The 14348-nt window shown below is 37.4% G+C and overlaps 2 protein-coding genes across 2 annotated transcripts; one reads left to right on the top strand and one right to left on the bottom strand.

Annotated features, from left to right (window-relative positions):
* Positions 1 to 1102: 1102 nt before the first annotated feature.
* LOC141398428 (uncharacterized) lies at positions 1103 to 2034 on the bottom strand. The gene is made up of 4 exons (XM_073975713.1): positions 2002 to 2034; positions 1605 to 1939; positions 1419 to 1539; positions 1103 to 1342 (listed from the first exon to the last, which is right to left on the bottom strand). The coding sequence occupies exons 1-4, from the start codon at positions 2032 to 2034 to the stop codon at positions 1103 to 1105; spliced, it is 729 nt and encodes a 242-aa protein (XP_073831814.1).
* Positions 2035 to 12418: 10384 nt separating this feature from the next.
* LOC141398427 (uncharacterized) lies at positions 12419 to 14029 on the top strand. Its single transcript, XM_073975712.1, has one exon. The coding sequence runs from the start codon at positions 12419 to 12421 to the stop codon at positions 14027 to 14029; it is 1611 nt and encodes a 536-aa protein (XP_073831813.1).
* Positions 14030 to 14348: the final 319 nt, after the last annotated feature.

The following is a 14348-nucleotide window of genomic DNA, read 5'->3' as shown; positions in this document are numbered from 1 at the left end:
AGGGTCATGAAAAATTGTCTATAGAAAATTCCTCAGACCCAAGAAGGGGGTCATGAAAAATTTTCTATAGAAAATTCCTCAGACCCAAGAAGGGGGTCATGAAAAATTTTCTATAGAAAATTCCTCAGACCCAAGAAGGGGGTCATGAAAAATTTTCTATAGAAAATTCCTCAGACCCAAGAAGGGGGTCATGAAAAATTTTCTATAGAAAATTTTTCAGACCCAAGAAGGGGGTCATGAAAAATTTTCTATAGAAAATTCCTCAGAAGACCCAAGAAGGGTCATGAAAAATTTTCTATAGAAAATTCCTCAGAAGACCCAAGAAAGGCCAAGAAAAAATTTTTTATAGAAAATTCATCAGAAGACACAAGAAGGGTCATGAAAAATTTTCTATAGAAAATTCCTCAGAAGACCCAAGAAGGGTCATGAAAAATTTTCTATAGAAAATTCCTCAGAAGACCCAAGGAGGGTCATGAAAAATTTTCTATAGAAAATTCCACTGAGCCAAGGGTCATGAAAATTTTTCTATAGAAAATTCCACTGAGCCAAGAAGGGTCATGAAAAATTTTCTATAGAAAATTCCTCGGACCCAAGAAGGGCCATGAAAAATTTTCTATAGAAAATTCCTCGGACCCAAGAAGGGCCATGAAAAATTTTCTATAGAAAATTCCTCAGACCCAGGAAGGGTCATGAAAAATTTTCTATAGAAAATTCCTCAGACCTAATGGTCCTCAGTAGTCCAGAAGAGTCCTGGTAAAATGTCCCTTTGAATGTCCCTAAATCTATGTGAAGGTTGTGTATGTCTATCTTTGAATGTAATGCTTTCCCCCTCTTCCATACATTTTCCTCCCTCTATAATAATTGAAATATTAACATTTCCAAGTAAATAGAACAATTTTGTAATATAATCTTTCTTTCTTTAATGACAAATTATATTCAACAATTATAGTTTAGTTTAATTTTAAATTATTTTAATTGTAAAAAAAAAAAACAAAAATTTGCACTAAAAAAATATTGTTAAAAGAAAAAAAATCTAAAAATAAATTAATAATAATAATAAATATTTAAAAATTGTTCATTATTATTTTGAAAAGGGTGTCATTTAGGCTTGATCAATATTAGTTTGAGTGGTTTCTTTTGCAGTTATTGAGTTTTCATTGCCTTCTAATGGCTTGGATGTCGTTGAGTTGTGTTTCGTTGCATTTCCTGGGCCCTGTGGCGGCTGCTGCTGCTGTATCCCGCCATTAGGTTTGTAAAAGTGATTCAATTGGAGTTTATCCTTGGAAATTGTATTGATTTCATTCGAAGACAAGCCATTCAAAATATTTCCAATTATGGTGACCTAAGGGAAGAAATTAAATGTTACCCCTTCTACCCACAACTTACCTTCTCAAAATTAAATATTCTCTTCTACTTACTTCCAATTTCGACCATTTATTTGGTTCACCAAAGGCATCTGGACGACGTGCTATATTGGCAAAGGCCTGTAAACGATCCTCTGGACATTTTTCTATTAAACCGATCCATTCAATTGCTTCCCTAGAAGATTCAAGAACAAGCCAATTACTTACTTATACCAATATTTCTCCCACACTCACACCCACATAAATGCATCTGTATGTATATTTCCTATATCCGTCACATTAAAATAGCACAAAATTTCACCCATGGTACGTAAATCATATTCCGAATAAGTTTGAGGTGATTTACCCAACCATTCGTAGCGAACTTTTTGAGCCAAGAGCGTTAATTGTTCCACACTGAATCCTTGTTGATATTCCCGCAAAGTCATGGTATTTATGATTGAACCAAATATCTCAACCATATCTACATTTTCCATACTTATATTACGCAAATCATCCACAGGTATGGCGGTTAGGGAATAACCCATAAGTCGATAAGCCTCATACGGTATACTATCAATGGAGGAATCAAAGCTCTGGTAAAGGAATTCTTTTAATATTTTTGTTTTTGTGAAAATTAACTACCGGATGTCCTCACCAATTTCATTAATCTCCACAGGTTCTCCTTCATTTTTGTAGACATTGATTCTTCACTGACCATTAGTAGACATTGCCGTAGATATGACCATTTTATTTGTTGTAATGCTTCATCCTGTAAGGTGTCCCGGCAGTAGGCACTGGTTCGGATGTTTGTTATAAAGAATAAAAAAACTATTATTCCGCTTAACCACCAGCGGAAATACATGACGATATGATGATATCCTATATACTGGCCTTTATGCCGAAAATCCTGAAGCGATATACTAAGGGCTTTACATGATTTTCATTTTCATTCGAACTGGGTCAATTGTCTGTTCGGTTTTTTGACAAGTGTTAACGACATAGTGACCTAACTAATGTTTCTTTGAATAATAAAAACATGTATGAAATAAATCTGGCAAAAATATTCTCTTAGAAATGCACGCAGAAAATTTTGATAGTCCCACAAAATATTTAAGAATTTCACATTAAAAGCCTTGATAGTCATACAAAAAAAGTAAAAGTGGGCTTTGTAGACAGAGACTTACCCTCAGCCTAGTGAATTGAAACATTCATCTACAGACAGATCGAATGCATTAAGAGTTTTTTTTTTCAGAATTTTGTGGCCATTTTGAACTTGCCGACAAAAATGCGGATTGGGATCAAAAAATCTTCGAATAGACCATAAACTGAACTTAGACACAAATTTTGAACTTTTATAACGGACATTCCCTAAGGAGAGGACCGAGATGGGCCATTTTAAAAGTAAAATTAAATTTAGACAAAAAATTAGGTGATCCTAAGTTTGGACCAAATTGATTGCCCCGTTAAAGAGATATCGCGTATACCATTTTAGTGACATATTTTAAATATTGGGGAGAAATACCGGAAGTTGTCGACAGGTATTGCCTCCCATCTTCGAACTGAGACTAAGTGTGGACAAATTTTGGACCAAATTGGTTGATCAGTTCGAAAGTTATCGTACTCTCCAGCCACTACATATGGCGCCATAGGGGTTTTTATACCTTTCGGTCTGTTTTCTCAAGAAGTATGAACTTACCGTTGAAACAACTTTTACCGTTGTAATGGAGGCAGCGAATGCAAGTTGCTTCAACAAAAATTAAACAGGCAAAATTTTCAAATAAAAATAAAATCAGCTGAACCAGGCTGGGGTTCGAAACCACGTCCTTGAAAACACAAGAAAAAAGAGTCACGGCATGTTAGAGTTCAGAGCCAAACTCATTACTTTCAAAGGCAGCGTTAAGCATTTGTCATGAAAGCACAACTTAATGGGAAAATCCCCATTGTTGTTGTAAAAAACAAAACAAAAAAACAAAATGCATTTGAAAGAGGAAAAGTTAGATGATAGCGAAGCCGTCCTACATCCGATATGTCTGAGGAGCCTTCATATAATTGTTCCACAAACATCCCAGGCGGGACAGGGGAGACTTCTCTCATATCAATGAAAGCACCCCGATTCATATTAGCTCAATGATATGGGACCTACAGTTTATCGCCGAGTCCGAACGGCGTGTCTAAGACACCACTTGTAGAGAAGTTGTACAAGGCTGAAATACTCAAAAAATGTCGCCAACATTACTGAGGGGTATTTTGCCACCGTTGAAAAGTGTTTGATGTTGACTGGCCGGGGAATCGAACCCACGACCTTCAGCGTGCAAGGTGGCAAGGCACCACGGTGGCACCTGAGGAGCCTTTACCAAAGGCGAAACATGTCATGCCACATAATGGTGGGTGTGTGGGTTCGAATCGTCGGCTTTCCTTTTTCACTTGCATTATTGATCATTAAGCTCGATTCCAACGAGAAATGAATTACAAATTAAAGTGATTCGAGAGCAGGTCTTAAAGTGAACTTATTCAAAATGTTGTGTGGGAGGTACCCGAAGGAGTGGACAAATATAGTCCATATTCGAACCTGATCAATATCTAATAGATATATTACAGTGTGTAAAGTATAGACCAAATCGGTCACTCCCATTAAGAGTTATCGTGCGCACAATTTTTTCGAACATTTTTGAACTTTTGTTATGGAGATTTCTTGCACTCCTGGTTTTTATAATATATTTTAGTAGTAAATTTGCGATCGTCGCATGCAGTCTTTCTACAAAGTAATTTTAATGCTTTATTGTATTTAACATTTCGTGAAGACAGGTGAGTAAAAAATATTTAATATAAAATGTCATTTATTGTAACTCGGATTTTACACTTAAAACATGTGATGTTCTTTCAACTTTCGGTACTTTTTTCCACTGTGGTACGGTATCAGGAAGTATGGACTTGCCCCCGATAAAACTTGTACCGTCGTATGAATGGCAGTGAATACAAGTTGCTAAAACAAAATTAAAGCGATTCGAGAGCAGGCCCTAAACTGAACTTTTCCGAAATGTTGTGTGGGAGGTACCCGAAGGAGTGGTCCGATTCGGTCCATATTGGAACCTCATCCAAATCTGGTAGCAGTTTTACGATGTACATAGTATGGACCCACTCGGTTACTCCCTATAATAGTTATCGTGCGCACAAATTTTACGAACATTTTCGAACTTTTGTGGAGGAGGTACCGGAAGGAATGGACCGATATAACCCATCTTCGAACTTAAACTAAGTTTAGATAAAATATTTCGAAAGCCAAATGTTGGACCGAATCGGTTGTTCAGTTCGAGAGTTATCGTGCGCTCCAGAGGGACGGACATGACTAAATCAACTCCAAATTGACTGAAACGGATTTCGTCTAAATATACTTGGGGTCTGTAGCGTATGAAAGTGAACATACATACATAGATTAGCTTAAAAAATAGACCATCTTCGGGTACTTTTCACAAAACATTTCGGATAAGTGCAGTTTAAAAAATGGTCTCGAATCGTTTTGATTTTGCTTGCAACAGGTTTTTCTCGTGGACCCAATTACAACAGTATACGTTTTTTTAAGGGCAAATGCAGATTTCCTGATAAATGACCCAAACGCTGTAAAAACCCCCTACGAAAACCATATGTAGCTGCTGGCGCGCATGACAATTTTCGCATCTGATACTGTGTCGGTCCAAACATTGCATATCGTAATATTTCTGCGAATTTTAGATAAAGTTCAGAGATGGTGCTTATGGGTCCACTTCTTCCTTCCACACAATAATTCAAATATTGGGTGATCTAACTAGAGGTTTCCAAATTTCTTAAAGAAACAAAAAAAGAAACACAGAAAATTCTAATTGAATGGGAAATACACTCCACGTCAGTAGAATAGAACACCTACATTTTTGTTAATGTTAGCTTATTTATCCCAAAACCAATGAACCTGCGTCTTTAATCTTCTAGGTATTTAAAGTCTATGATGTTCCGTCTCAAACACAGAAAAAATTATGTTTCTAGCTCTTCGCGAAATGATTTTCTGATCCATTTTCCGATAGTTCTATAAAAAATAGGCATTTATTTTTGGTCATCAGGATAGAACAATCATTTTATTTCGCAAATTTTTGAGATATTAACGCCGATTTTTCGCGTAAAAGGGTTTAACATGACAGATAATTGAAACATCTCGGAATTTCAATAGGAGTCGCGCAGTAATGTCATATTTCTGCACAATAAGATAGAATATGACACAGACAACCTCGACGGATACAAACGAGTGCTTCGGATGCTGATAATATGGAATATTTTCAAAATAATTATTGAAAACGTCAAAATTTCTCATAAGAACCTAGATGTTTTCTTCAATAAAATGATTTTTCCGCGAACAAGGCTGCCGTTTAAAGGTTTGGAAATATGCTCCACATTTAGAGGAAGATAATTTGATATGAAAACAACCATTATTTTCATACACTGAGGGAAATTTAACCACGCCAAGCCATTGTTTTGTTCTGGATGAAGTGACACCTCTTGAATCTCTTTAGGTAGCGCTTAACCTAAATGCGGCTACTTTCCTTGTTTACATACCCATTGGCTCGAAACACATTCCTCAAAGAAAGTGAATTTTCGTAATAAAGTTCAATGATTTGTAAACATTGTTCAATCGTAAGTCTTTCCACGATAAAATGCTAAACAAAAATAACATGAGACCATCACACGTGATCAGTCAAAAATAGGCTATTGAAAAAAGTACCTCTAGTTGGATCACCCTTTATATTCACTAAAATGGTATGCACGATATTTCCTAAACAGAGCAATTGATTTGGTCCAAACTTTACTTACATACGTAGTTTACCCTCTACCGGACATTTGTCCTATAAGCCGAACTAACCTAACCTTTATTTCTCCAATTTGGAATACCGCGTTTGTCAAACTCGTTTTCCAATTGTTTACTCCGTCGAAGCCTTGACCTTCCTGTTCTGCGTGTTCCGCAATGCGGCCCGTATTTATACGCCATTCTACTTACTTACTTAGCTGGCCCATTACAAAACATTTGTTCCATAGACCGAACTAAGAAAAGATCTCCAATTCTCACTGTTTAGTGCTTCGCTTTCTGGAATACCACGCCTTGTCATCTCTTCATCCACTTGTTTGCGCCATATATTCTTTGGCCTGCCAATTCTGCGTGCACCGCCAAGCGGTCCGTATTTATGCGCCTTTTTAGCGGGTTCATCATCGCTCATTCTTGTGATATGGTCTAGCCAACGCAATGGCTGCATCTCGATACGCTTAACAATATTGATGTCGTTGTATAGCAGACTAGCAAAATGCCCGCTACTTCGTATGCGGAAAAGGAAGAATATACAAATAAACAATACTTTACATGAACATTTAATTAATTTCATTTAAATGCCGTTCGTACACCTTTAGTTGGAATTTCCAAAAAAATATCTTGTCGCATCCTCGAGTCAACATTTTATATTTCAGTCCACGTTTCATTATAACGGTACGGGTAGTTTAAAATTTGTATCCACGTTTTCCAACCGAAGTAGCAGTAATTTCGGAATTTGTGATATCAAAATGTATTTCCGCATTTCCAACACCAGCTCAATACCTCAGCCCTCCATACCTAATTTCTCCATACCTAATACTAACACAGAACCTAATACAAAAATTCGAAATTTCATCTATATCCCTTTATGCAACACCAAAACGGTACCAAATATAGCACTTATAATATGTATTAGTTTCAAAAAATTACACCCCTATATTAAAAACTATATCGAAACAACGATACCCATTTACAGCTCTAAAAACAGCTCTAACAAAACATCCTTCTTATCTCCACTCTATACCCCAACTGCTATCCTCAGGATTTTAGCTCGATGCGTTGACCAAATCCAAATTTTATCACGTTAAGTATAGTTTAGTACTTTTGGTACACATAAGAACGAATTTCAAAGTTTACTTAAATCCTCTACTCCAACAGTAATCTTAATTCCAAATTTCAGTACCATTTAGTACTTTTTCGTTACCTAATAGTATTTCCCATATCATTTCAGCCATCAATGACCTTCATTTCAGAATTTATACGCATTAAAAACTCCTTATATTATCGTTCATGCAATAACAAAGACGTACCAAATTTAGTACTTTTCGTACACGTGGTTATTAAAAAAATTACCTTCTTATATCAACCATTTATACCAACCGCGATTCTCATTTCCAGCTCAATCAGTTCCCTCAAACCCAATTATAGTACTATACATATAAATACATAAGAACGAATTTCCAAAACCTCCTCCTAAAATTCCAAAAAATTCCTGCCAACCCCTTTACACAATAACAAATTATATCAAATTCTATACCTTCTAGTACTTTTTATAGTATGCATTTCCAAAACCATCACCATATCTTAACCCCACATACCCACCGTGACTCTAAGAACAAAGTTTAGAATTCCACCCGTTCTTGCACCCGATACAACATTTAGACCTCTTTAGTACTTTTCGTAAATATACCAATGTTACACACCAGTACTCACCCTAACTCCAAAAATACAGATTCCAGTTCCGTCCCTACACCCAACACCAAGTTGAGTACCATTTAGTACTTTTCGTAAACTTATGGTACGTATTTTGTCAACCACATATCTCAACCCTACACTGACAATTATACAAAATAACAACAGTAATCTTGATTACATTTAGTACTCTTGGTACCCATAATTAGGATTTTCCAAAACTACCTCAATTCTTCACTTTAACAGAAACTTTAATTCAAAATACAGAATTCCAGCTCTCTCCGTTCAACCATATCTATATTGTACGAAATTTAATACTTTTCGTAACCTTAAATACGAATTTTACAAAACTCCCTCAGGCCAACTGTAATCTAAATTCCAAATTTCAGGATTCCAGCGCTATCCGTTCACCCAAACTCAAATTGTACCAATTTTAGTGCAATTTAGTACTTTTCATACCCATAAGTACGAATTTCCATACTTCCTCAATCCTACACTCCAACTGTAATCTTAATTCCAAATTTCAGGATACCAGCTCTATTCGTTCACCCAAATCCAAATTGTACCAAATTTAGTACCTTTTAGTACTTTTCGTATACATAAGTACGAATTTCCAAAACTAACATTATATCTCAATCCTACACTGCAGAAGTAATCTTATTCCCAAATTTCAGGTTTCCAGCTCTGTCCGTTCACCCAAATCCAAAGTGTACCAAATTTAGTACCATTTACGAAAAGTATTTTGTACCCGAAAGTACGAATTTAAAAAACTTCCTCAATACTACAGTCCAACAGTAATCTTAATTCCAAATTTCAGCTATATCCGTTCACCCAAATACAAATTGTGATAAATGTAGTACTATTTAGTACTTTTCGTTCCCATAATTACGAATTTCCAAATCTTCTTCAATCCTACACTCCAACAATAGCCTTAACTCCAAATGTCAGGTTTCCAGGCCCATCGGTTAAATTAATTCCAAATTGTACCAAATTTAGTACCATTTTGTACTTTTCGTACACATAAGTATGAACTTCCAAAACTTACCGTATATCTCAATCCTACACTGCAACAGTAATCTTAATCCAAAATTTCAGGTTTCCAGCTCTATCCGTTCACCCAAATCCAAAGTGTACCAAATTTAGTACCATCTACGAAAAGTATTTTGTACCCGAAAGTACGAATTTCCAAAACTTCCTCAATCCTACAGTCCAACAGTAATCTTAATTCCAAATTTCAGGATTCCACCTCTATCCGTTCACCCAAATACAAATTGTGATATATGTAGTACTATTTAGTACTTTTCGTACCCATAATTACGAATTTCCAAATCTTCTTCAATCCTACACTCCAACAGTAACCTTAACTCTAAATGTCAGGTCTCCATCTCTATCCGTTCAATCAAATCCAAATTGTACCAAATTTAGTACCATTTAGTACTTTTCGTACACATAGGTACGAATTTCCAAAACTACCCATATATCTCAATCCTACTCTGCAACAGTAACCTTAATTCCAAATTTCATCATTCCAGCTCTATCCGTTCACCCAAATCCAAATTGTACTAAATTTAGTACCATTTAGTATTTTTCGTACACATGAGTAAAAACTTCATAAACCATTTCCTTTTATAATCACCACTTCCCAACCTTCATTTACATACCAAATTCCAAGTTTCTAGCTAAACCCGTTCAAAATATACAATTGGTACTAAATTTTGTACTTTTCGTACACTTAGAGGTCGAATTTCCAAAAACCCTTTGGTACATCTTTCTAACTCTCCATCAGGTACCCTCATTCCAAATTTCAGAATTCTAGCTCTTCCCGTTTGCCTAATACAAATGGTACCATATTTAGTACCTTTTAGTACTTTTCGTACCTTTCTAGGTCGAATTTCCAAAAACCCAGACTTATCTCACGCCTACACACCAACAGCAACGCACAGTCAAAATTTCAGCTTTCTAGCTTCAGCGGTTTCGTCTGGGCGATGATATGCCAGTCAGTCAGTCACTCACTCACTCACTCAGTCATCACTAAGCTCTTTTATATATATAGATACAGCTCGTGGTTCATGCGACGTCAATATTCACCGTCAACGCAGATTGGTCCGTAGATCTTTCGAAGAATTTTACTTTCAAACACACCATTATCATTAGCATAAGCAAGTAACATGTGACTATTGGTGTAGATTGTGCCACTTCTTTTGACGTTTGCCTCTCGTATAACCTTTTCTAGCAGGATGTTGAAGAGGTCACACGAAAGGCTGTCTCCTTGTCTGAAACCTCTTTTGGTACCAAACTCTTCGTAGAGGTTCTTTCCTATTTTAACTGAGGACCTCGTGTCAGTTAAAGTCATTTTACAAAGCCGGATGAGCTTTGCGGGAATACCAAATTCAGACATGGCTTGGAATACCTTTGAACGCAGCGGGCTGTCGAAGGCTGCTTTATAATCGACAAAAAGGTGGTAGGTGTCGATCTGCATCTCTTGGGTCTTCTCCAGGATTTGTCGCAGGGTAAATATCTGGTAAATGGTGGACTTGCCAGGTCCAAAGCCGCATTGGTATGGTCCAATTATCTCGTTGAGCATAGGCTTTAGTCTTTCGCACAATATCCCTGACACGATCTTGTAGGCAATAGGGAGTAGACTTATGCCCCTATAGTTAGAACATACAGTCTTATCTCCCTTCTTGTGGACGGGGCACAGGATACTCAGGTTCCAATCGTCGGGTACTCGTTCTTCCTGCCAGATGGTGCTAACTAGCTGATGAATACACCTTATCAGCGTGTCGCCTCCGGTTTTGAACAGCTCGGCTGGTAAGCCATCGGCCCCTGCTGCCTTATTATTCTTCAGCCGATTTATTGCTGTCTTTACATCATCTTGGCTGGGCGGTATACATTCAATACCATCTTCTGGGATTGGAACTGTGGTATCTTCGTCGTCTTCGCTGCTATTGGATACCAACAGATTTGAAAAATGTTCTTTCCATATCCTGAGTACACTATCTGTATCAGTTACCAAATTACCTTGCTGGTCTCTACAGGAGGATGTGCCTGTACCAAAGCCATCAGTTTGATGCTTGACTCTTTGGTAGAATTTTCGGACTTCATTCTGGCTCCTGTACATCTCGATATTTCACACTCCCGCTTTTCCATCTCTCTCTTCTTCCTGCGGAAAAGACGTTTCTCCTCTCTCCTTTACTCACGGTATCTCTCTCGTGCGCTACGCGTTGCTACGGATTGTAAAGTAGCCCTATATGCCGCATTTTTCTCTTCGGTGGCAGCACGACACTCCTGGTCGTACCATGGGTTCCTTGGTGGAGGTCTCTGGTATCCAGGTACGGGTGTTTGCAAGGAGTGGACAATGTTTTGCCATTGTCCTGATATTTTTATCGGGACGAGGAGTGCTTTGATTAAACAATTGGTCCAGTTGAGTTGAATTTGCTGTGGCTATCTGTTGTGATTGCAGCTTACCGATGTCCAACTTCCGTGTTGTGTCTGTTCGCACTTGCTTTGCTACGTTTAATCTCGTACGTACCTTTGCTGCAGCTAGGTAGTGGTCCGAGTCTATGTTTGTACCTCAGAACGATCGTACAACCAATCCGTACAAATCCGCAACCAAACTCATGCTTTATGTCATGGCAGCTATAATACAGTACGTCACCTTTAGGTGTTGTTGTGACGCCTTCGTCGTATTTTCTGTACTTTTCAAGTACATCTGCCAATGTCTAAACTGCACCTTCTCTATAAAGAGTGCGAACATTCCAGGTGCAGATTCGCAAATTATGGCCCTTAAAACGTTTGCGGGGTCGTCAATTTTAGAGGGTTTTGTTTTTCGTTTCTTTCGTCTTTTCTTTCATAGTAGGCTGATTTTCTAAGGGAGGGTTACAAGCCCGACGCTCAAACCCAAGTTTTCAACGTCCTTATGGGTGAACGAGCGGCACATATTGGCTCACTAGTGTTAAAGGCAGCTTCCCAGGTGACACCACGGGGAGGTCAGTGTCCACTTGAGATGAGACAGGGACCAAGATAAATCCTGGACTTTGCCATGTTAAAGCCGGTCAGGACCGTTCCTTGGTATCTCTCATCCCCTACGTCACCCGTGTCACATATATGCGAAACATAAAATGTTGATAAATGTTTTTAGAATATGTTTTTGTCTTTTTTGAACTTTAATTATAATTATAATTGATGCTAGTGGCATATTTTTGCCCGAAATCTAGATGAGAAATCTAAGCAAATGCACAAATATGTGTGTATGTGTGTGTGCTATTTTTGTTTATTAAACTTTAACCTTTCAATGCGTGATATGCTTTTAGCATTTTGTCCAGCAAGATTTATAATTTGTATAAAAGCTCCTACTTTTCAGTGCAAGCTTTAGTCTAGTTTTGAACGGTAACGGTAATATTAATCCGAAAAAAACGAAAGAGAGAACTTTTGAAGTGCAAACAAAATGAAGATATTTTGCCGGCTATTTGTAGGGGTGACCATCTTTGGAGTGGTGGTGGTGAGCTGCAGCAAGGATTTCGTTGACACTGGCCTAAATCAAAAACACTACAACATGCTAATGGACAACTTGAATGGCGAATATAATCCATGCACTCAATTATATTCATATGTCTGTTCCAAGTGGTCAGACAAACATGCAGACAATGTTGACAACTATGATTCGGTGTTGTCAATGATTAACTATGAGAGTAACCTGGAAATAAAGGAATATTTAGAAAATACCCGCATGGAGGATATGCCACGTTATGAGCAAATTGCCAAGAATTTATATGAATCCTGCATGAAGGATAACTTTGAATTCAATTATTTGAAACGAATACAATGGTTGGAGCAGGAGGAAAATATGAAATGGGCCCTGCTAACACCCGTGGATGATAAAGATGTTGTCTTCGATTGGACCACAACCATGGCCATATTTCGTAAATATGGTTTCAATGACATGTTTGTGGAGCAATGGAGGTTCAAGACCTGGTATAAGTACATCAATTCCTATAAAATGAAATTATTTAAAAAGGAACTTCCTCTGCCTTCCGGCGCAATGGATTTTATGGAATTATGGCCACTAATTCAAGGGTTTGAACAAAAGTTGCGTAATATTAAAGGTCAAGAAGCACAAACTTATAAATTCCACGAACTACCGTATCCCTGGCTTAGAAAATATCTAACAACTTTGGCAAAACCCAAGCAATTAGATGCCAATATGAAATTGACTATCGATAATGTCGCTGGCATGGACAAATTGGATGAATTAATAAAACAATATGATGAGGCATTCCTTTGTCGTTATTTGGAAATACGTTTTCTACTCTATTTGGATTGGTTTAACTTATTTCGAAAGGCCGGTGATTGTATGACTCCGGTCACTATTTATCTGACCAAGGCCACCGAAAGCATCTACATGAAATTACATCCAGAATTATTACTGGAACTACCTCGAATACAACAAATGTTTGAAGATATCAAGAAAAATCTCAACAAAACTTTAGATATGAACAAGGTCTACATGGTACCCCGACAATTTTTTACAACACTAGAACAAATGAAACTGCAAGTGGGTGACACATATTCAACAAACTCGACGGAACGCTTGGAAGCCCATTACAAAGATTTGAATCTTCATGCGGATGATTATTACATCAATTTGTTTAAAATATTGAAATTCATCAATAAACCGAAACTCGAAGACGATGACAGTGACAAGAAAATATTCTACACGGCATCAACATTATTTCCCCCATACTGGACGGTTAGTCCTATGTATAAAGACGCACAAAATGTTGTAACTGTACCATTTGGTCTATTGAGGACACCCTTTTATAACGCCGCATATGCGGATATCTTCAAGCTGAGTTCATTGGGCAGCATGATGACTGATTGTATTTTGGAATCTTTAATTTTTATGGGTTTTGTCAGCAAACATGATCCGGATATGAACGGAATACATCCCTCATATGAGATATTTTTCTCATTTCTGCAGCCAGAGGATATTGAGCGATACACAAACATGTTTACCATGACGTCAGTAGAGCAGCTCCAGCAATTGTTCTTCATCAATGAAATGCATACTTATTGTGAACGGACAAATTATCGAATAGATGGTGTCAATGCTATGCGTATGGCGGACCTTGACGAAGCCTTTCAATGCAACTTTAATAGACTTTGAGTCTCATAAAAAATCATCTTCTAATAAACATTGTTACAAAAAAATTTAGAAATGTAAAATATGGTATTCTTATCGAATTCTTGGTTACAGCATTGCAGTCCAAAAATGGCCACCATCAAATACAATGGGAAAGAGACCTTCATCTTTCCATTACTTCTTATCTCCTATCTAGCTTATTCAACTGCTTTCAAATGTACCTATAGTAGGCCGGGGAGATTTGAAAACCTTAATGGGCCCTTCGAGTTTCTGATTCCTGGGATTGAACTGAGCAAAAAAGTCCACTGGACCATATGTTTTCCGCGAAAATCGATCCTCCTGA

This window comes from Musca autumnalis, unplaced genomic scaffold, assembly GCF_047663935.1.
Source record: "Musca autumnalis isolate F117 unplaced genomic scaffold, ASM4766393v1 scaffold_3, whole genome shotgun sequence".
In the NCBI taxonomy this organism is placed as follows: Eukaryota; Metazoa; Arthropoda; class Insecta; order Diptera; family Muscidae; genus Musca; species Musca autumnalis.
The sequence above is the reverse complement of the archived record's forward strand: the minus strand, read 5'-3'. Positions and strand labels throughout refer to the sequence as shown.

Coding starts and splice junctions, on each gene's coding strand:
- LOC141398427 (XM_073975712.1), top strand. CDS start 12,419: ATGCTAATGGACAACTTGAATGGCGAATATAATCCATGCACTCAATTA.
- LOC141398428 (XM_073975713.1), bottom strand. CDS start 2,034: ATGAAGGAGAACCTGTGGAGATTAATGAAATTG. Junction 1,940..2,001: donor TGTGGAGATTAATGAAATTG/GTGAGGACATCC, acceptor TTCCTTTACCAG/AGCTTTGATTCCTCCATTGA. Junction 1,540..1,604: donor ATACATACAGATGCATTTAT/GTGGGTGTGAGT, acceptor TGAATCTTCTAG/GGAAGCAATTGAATGGATCG.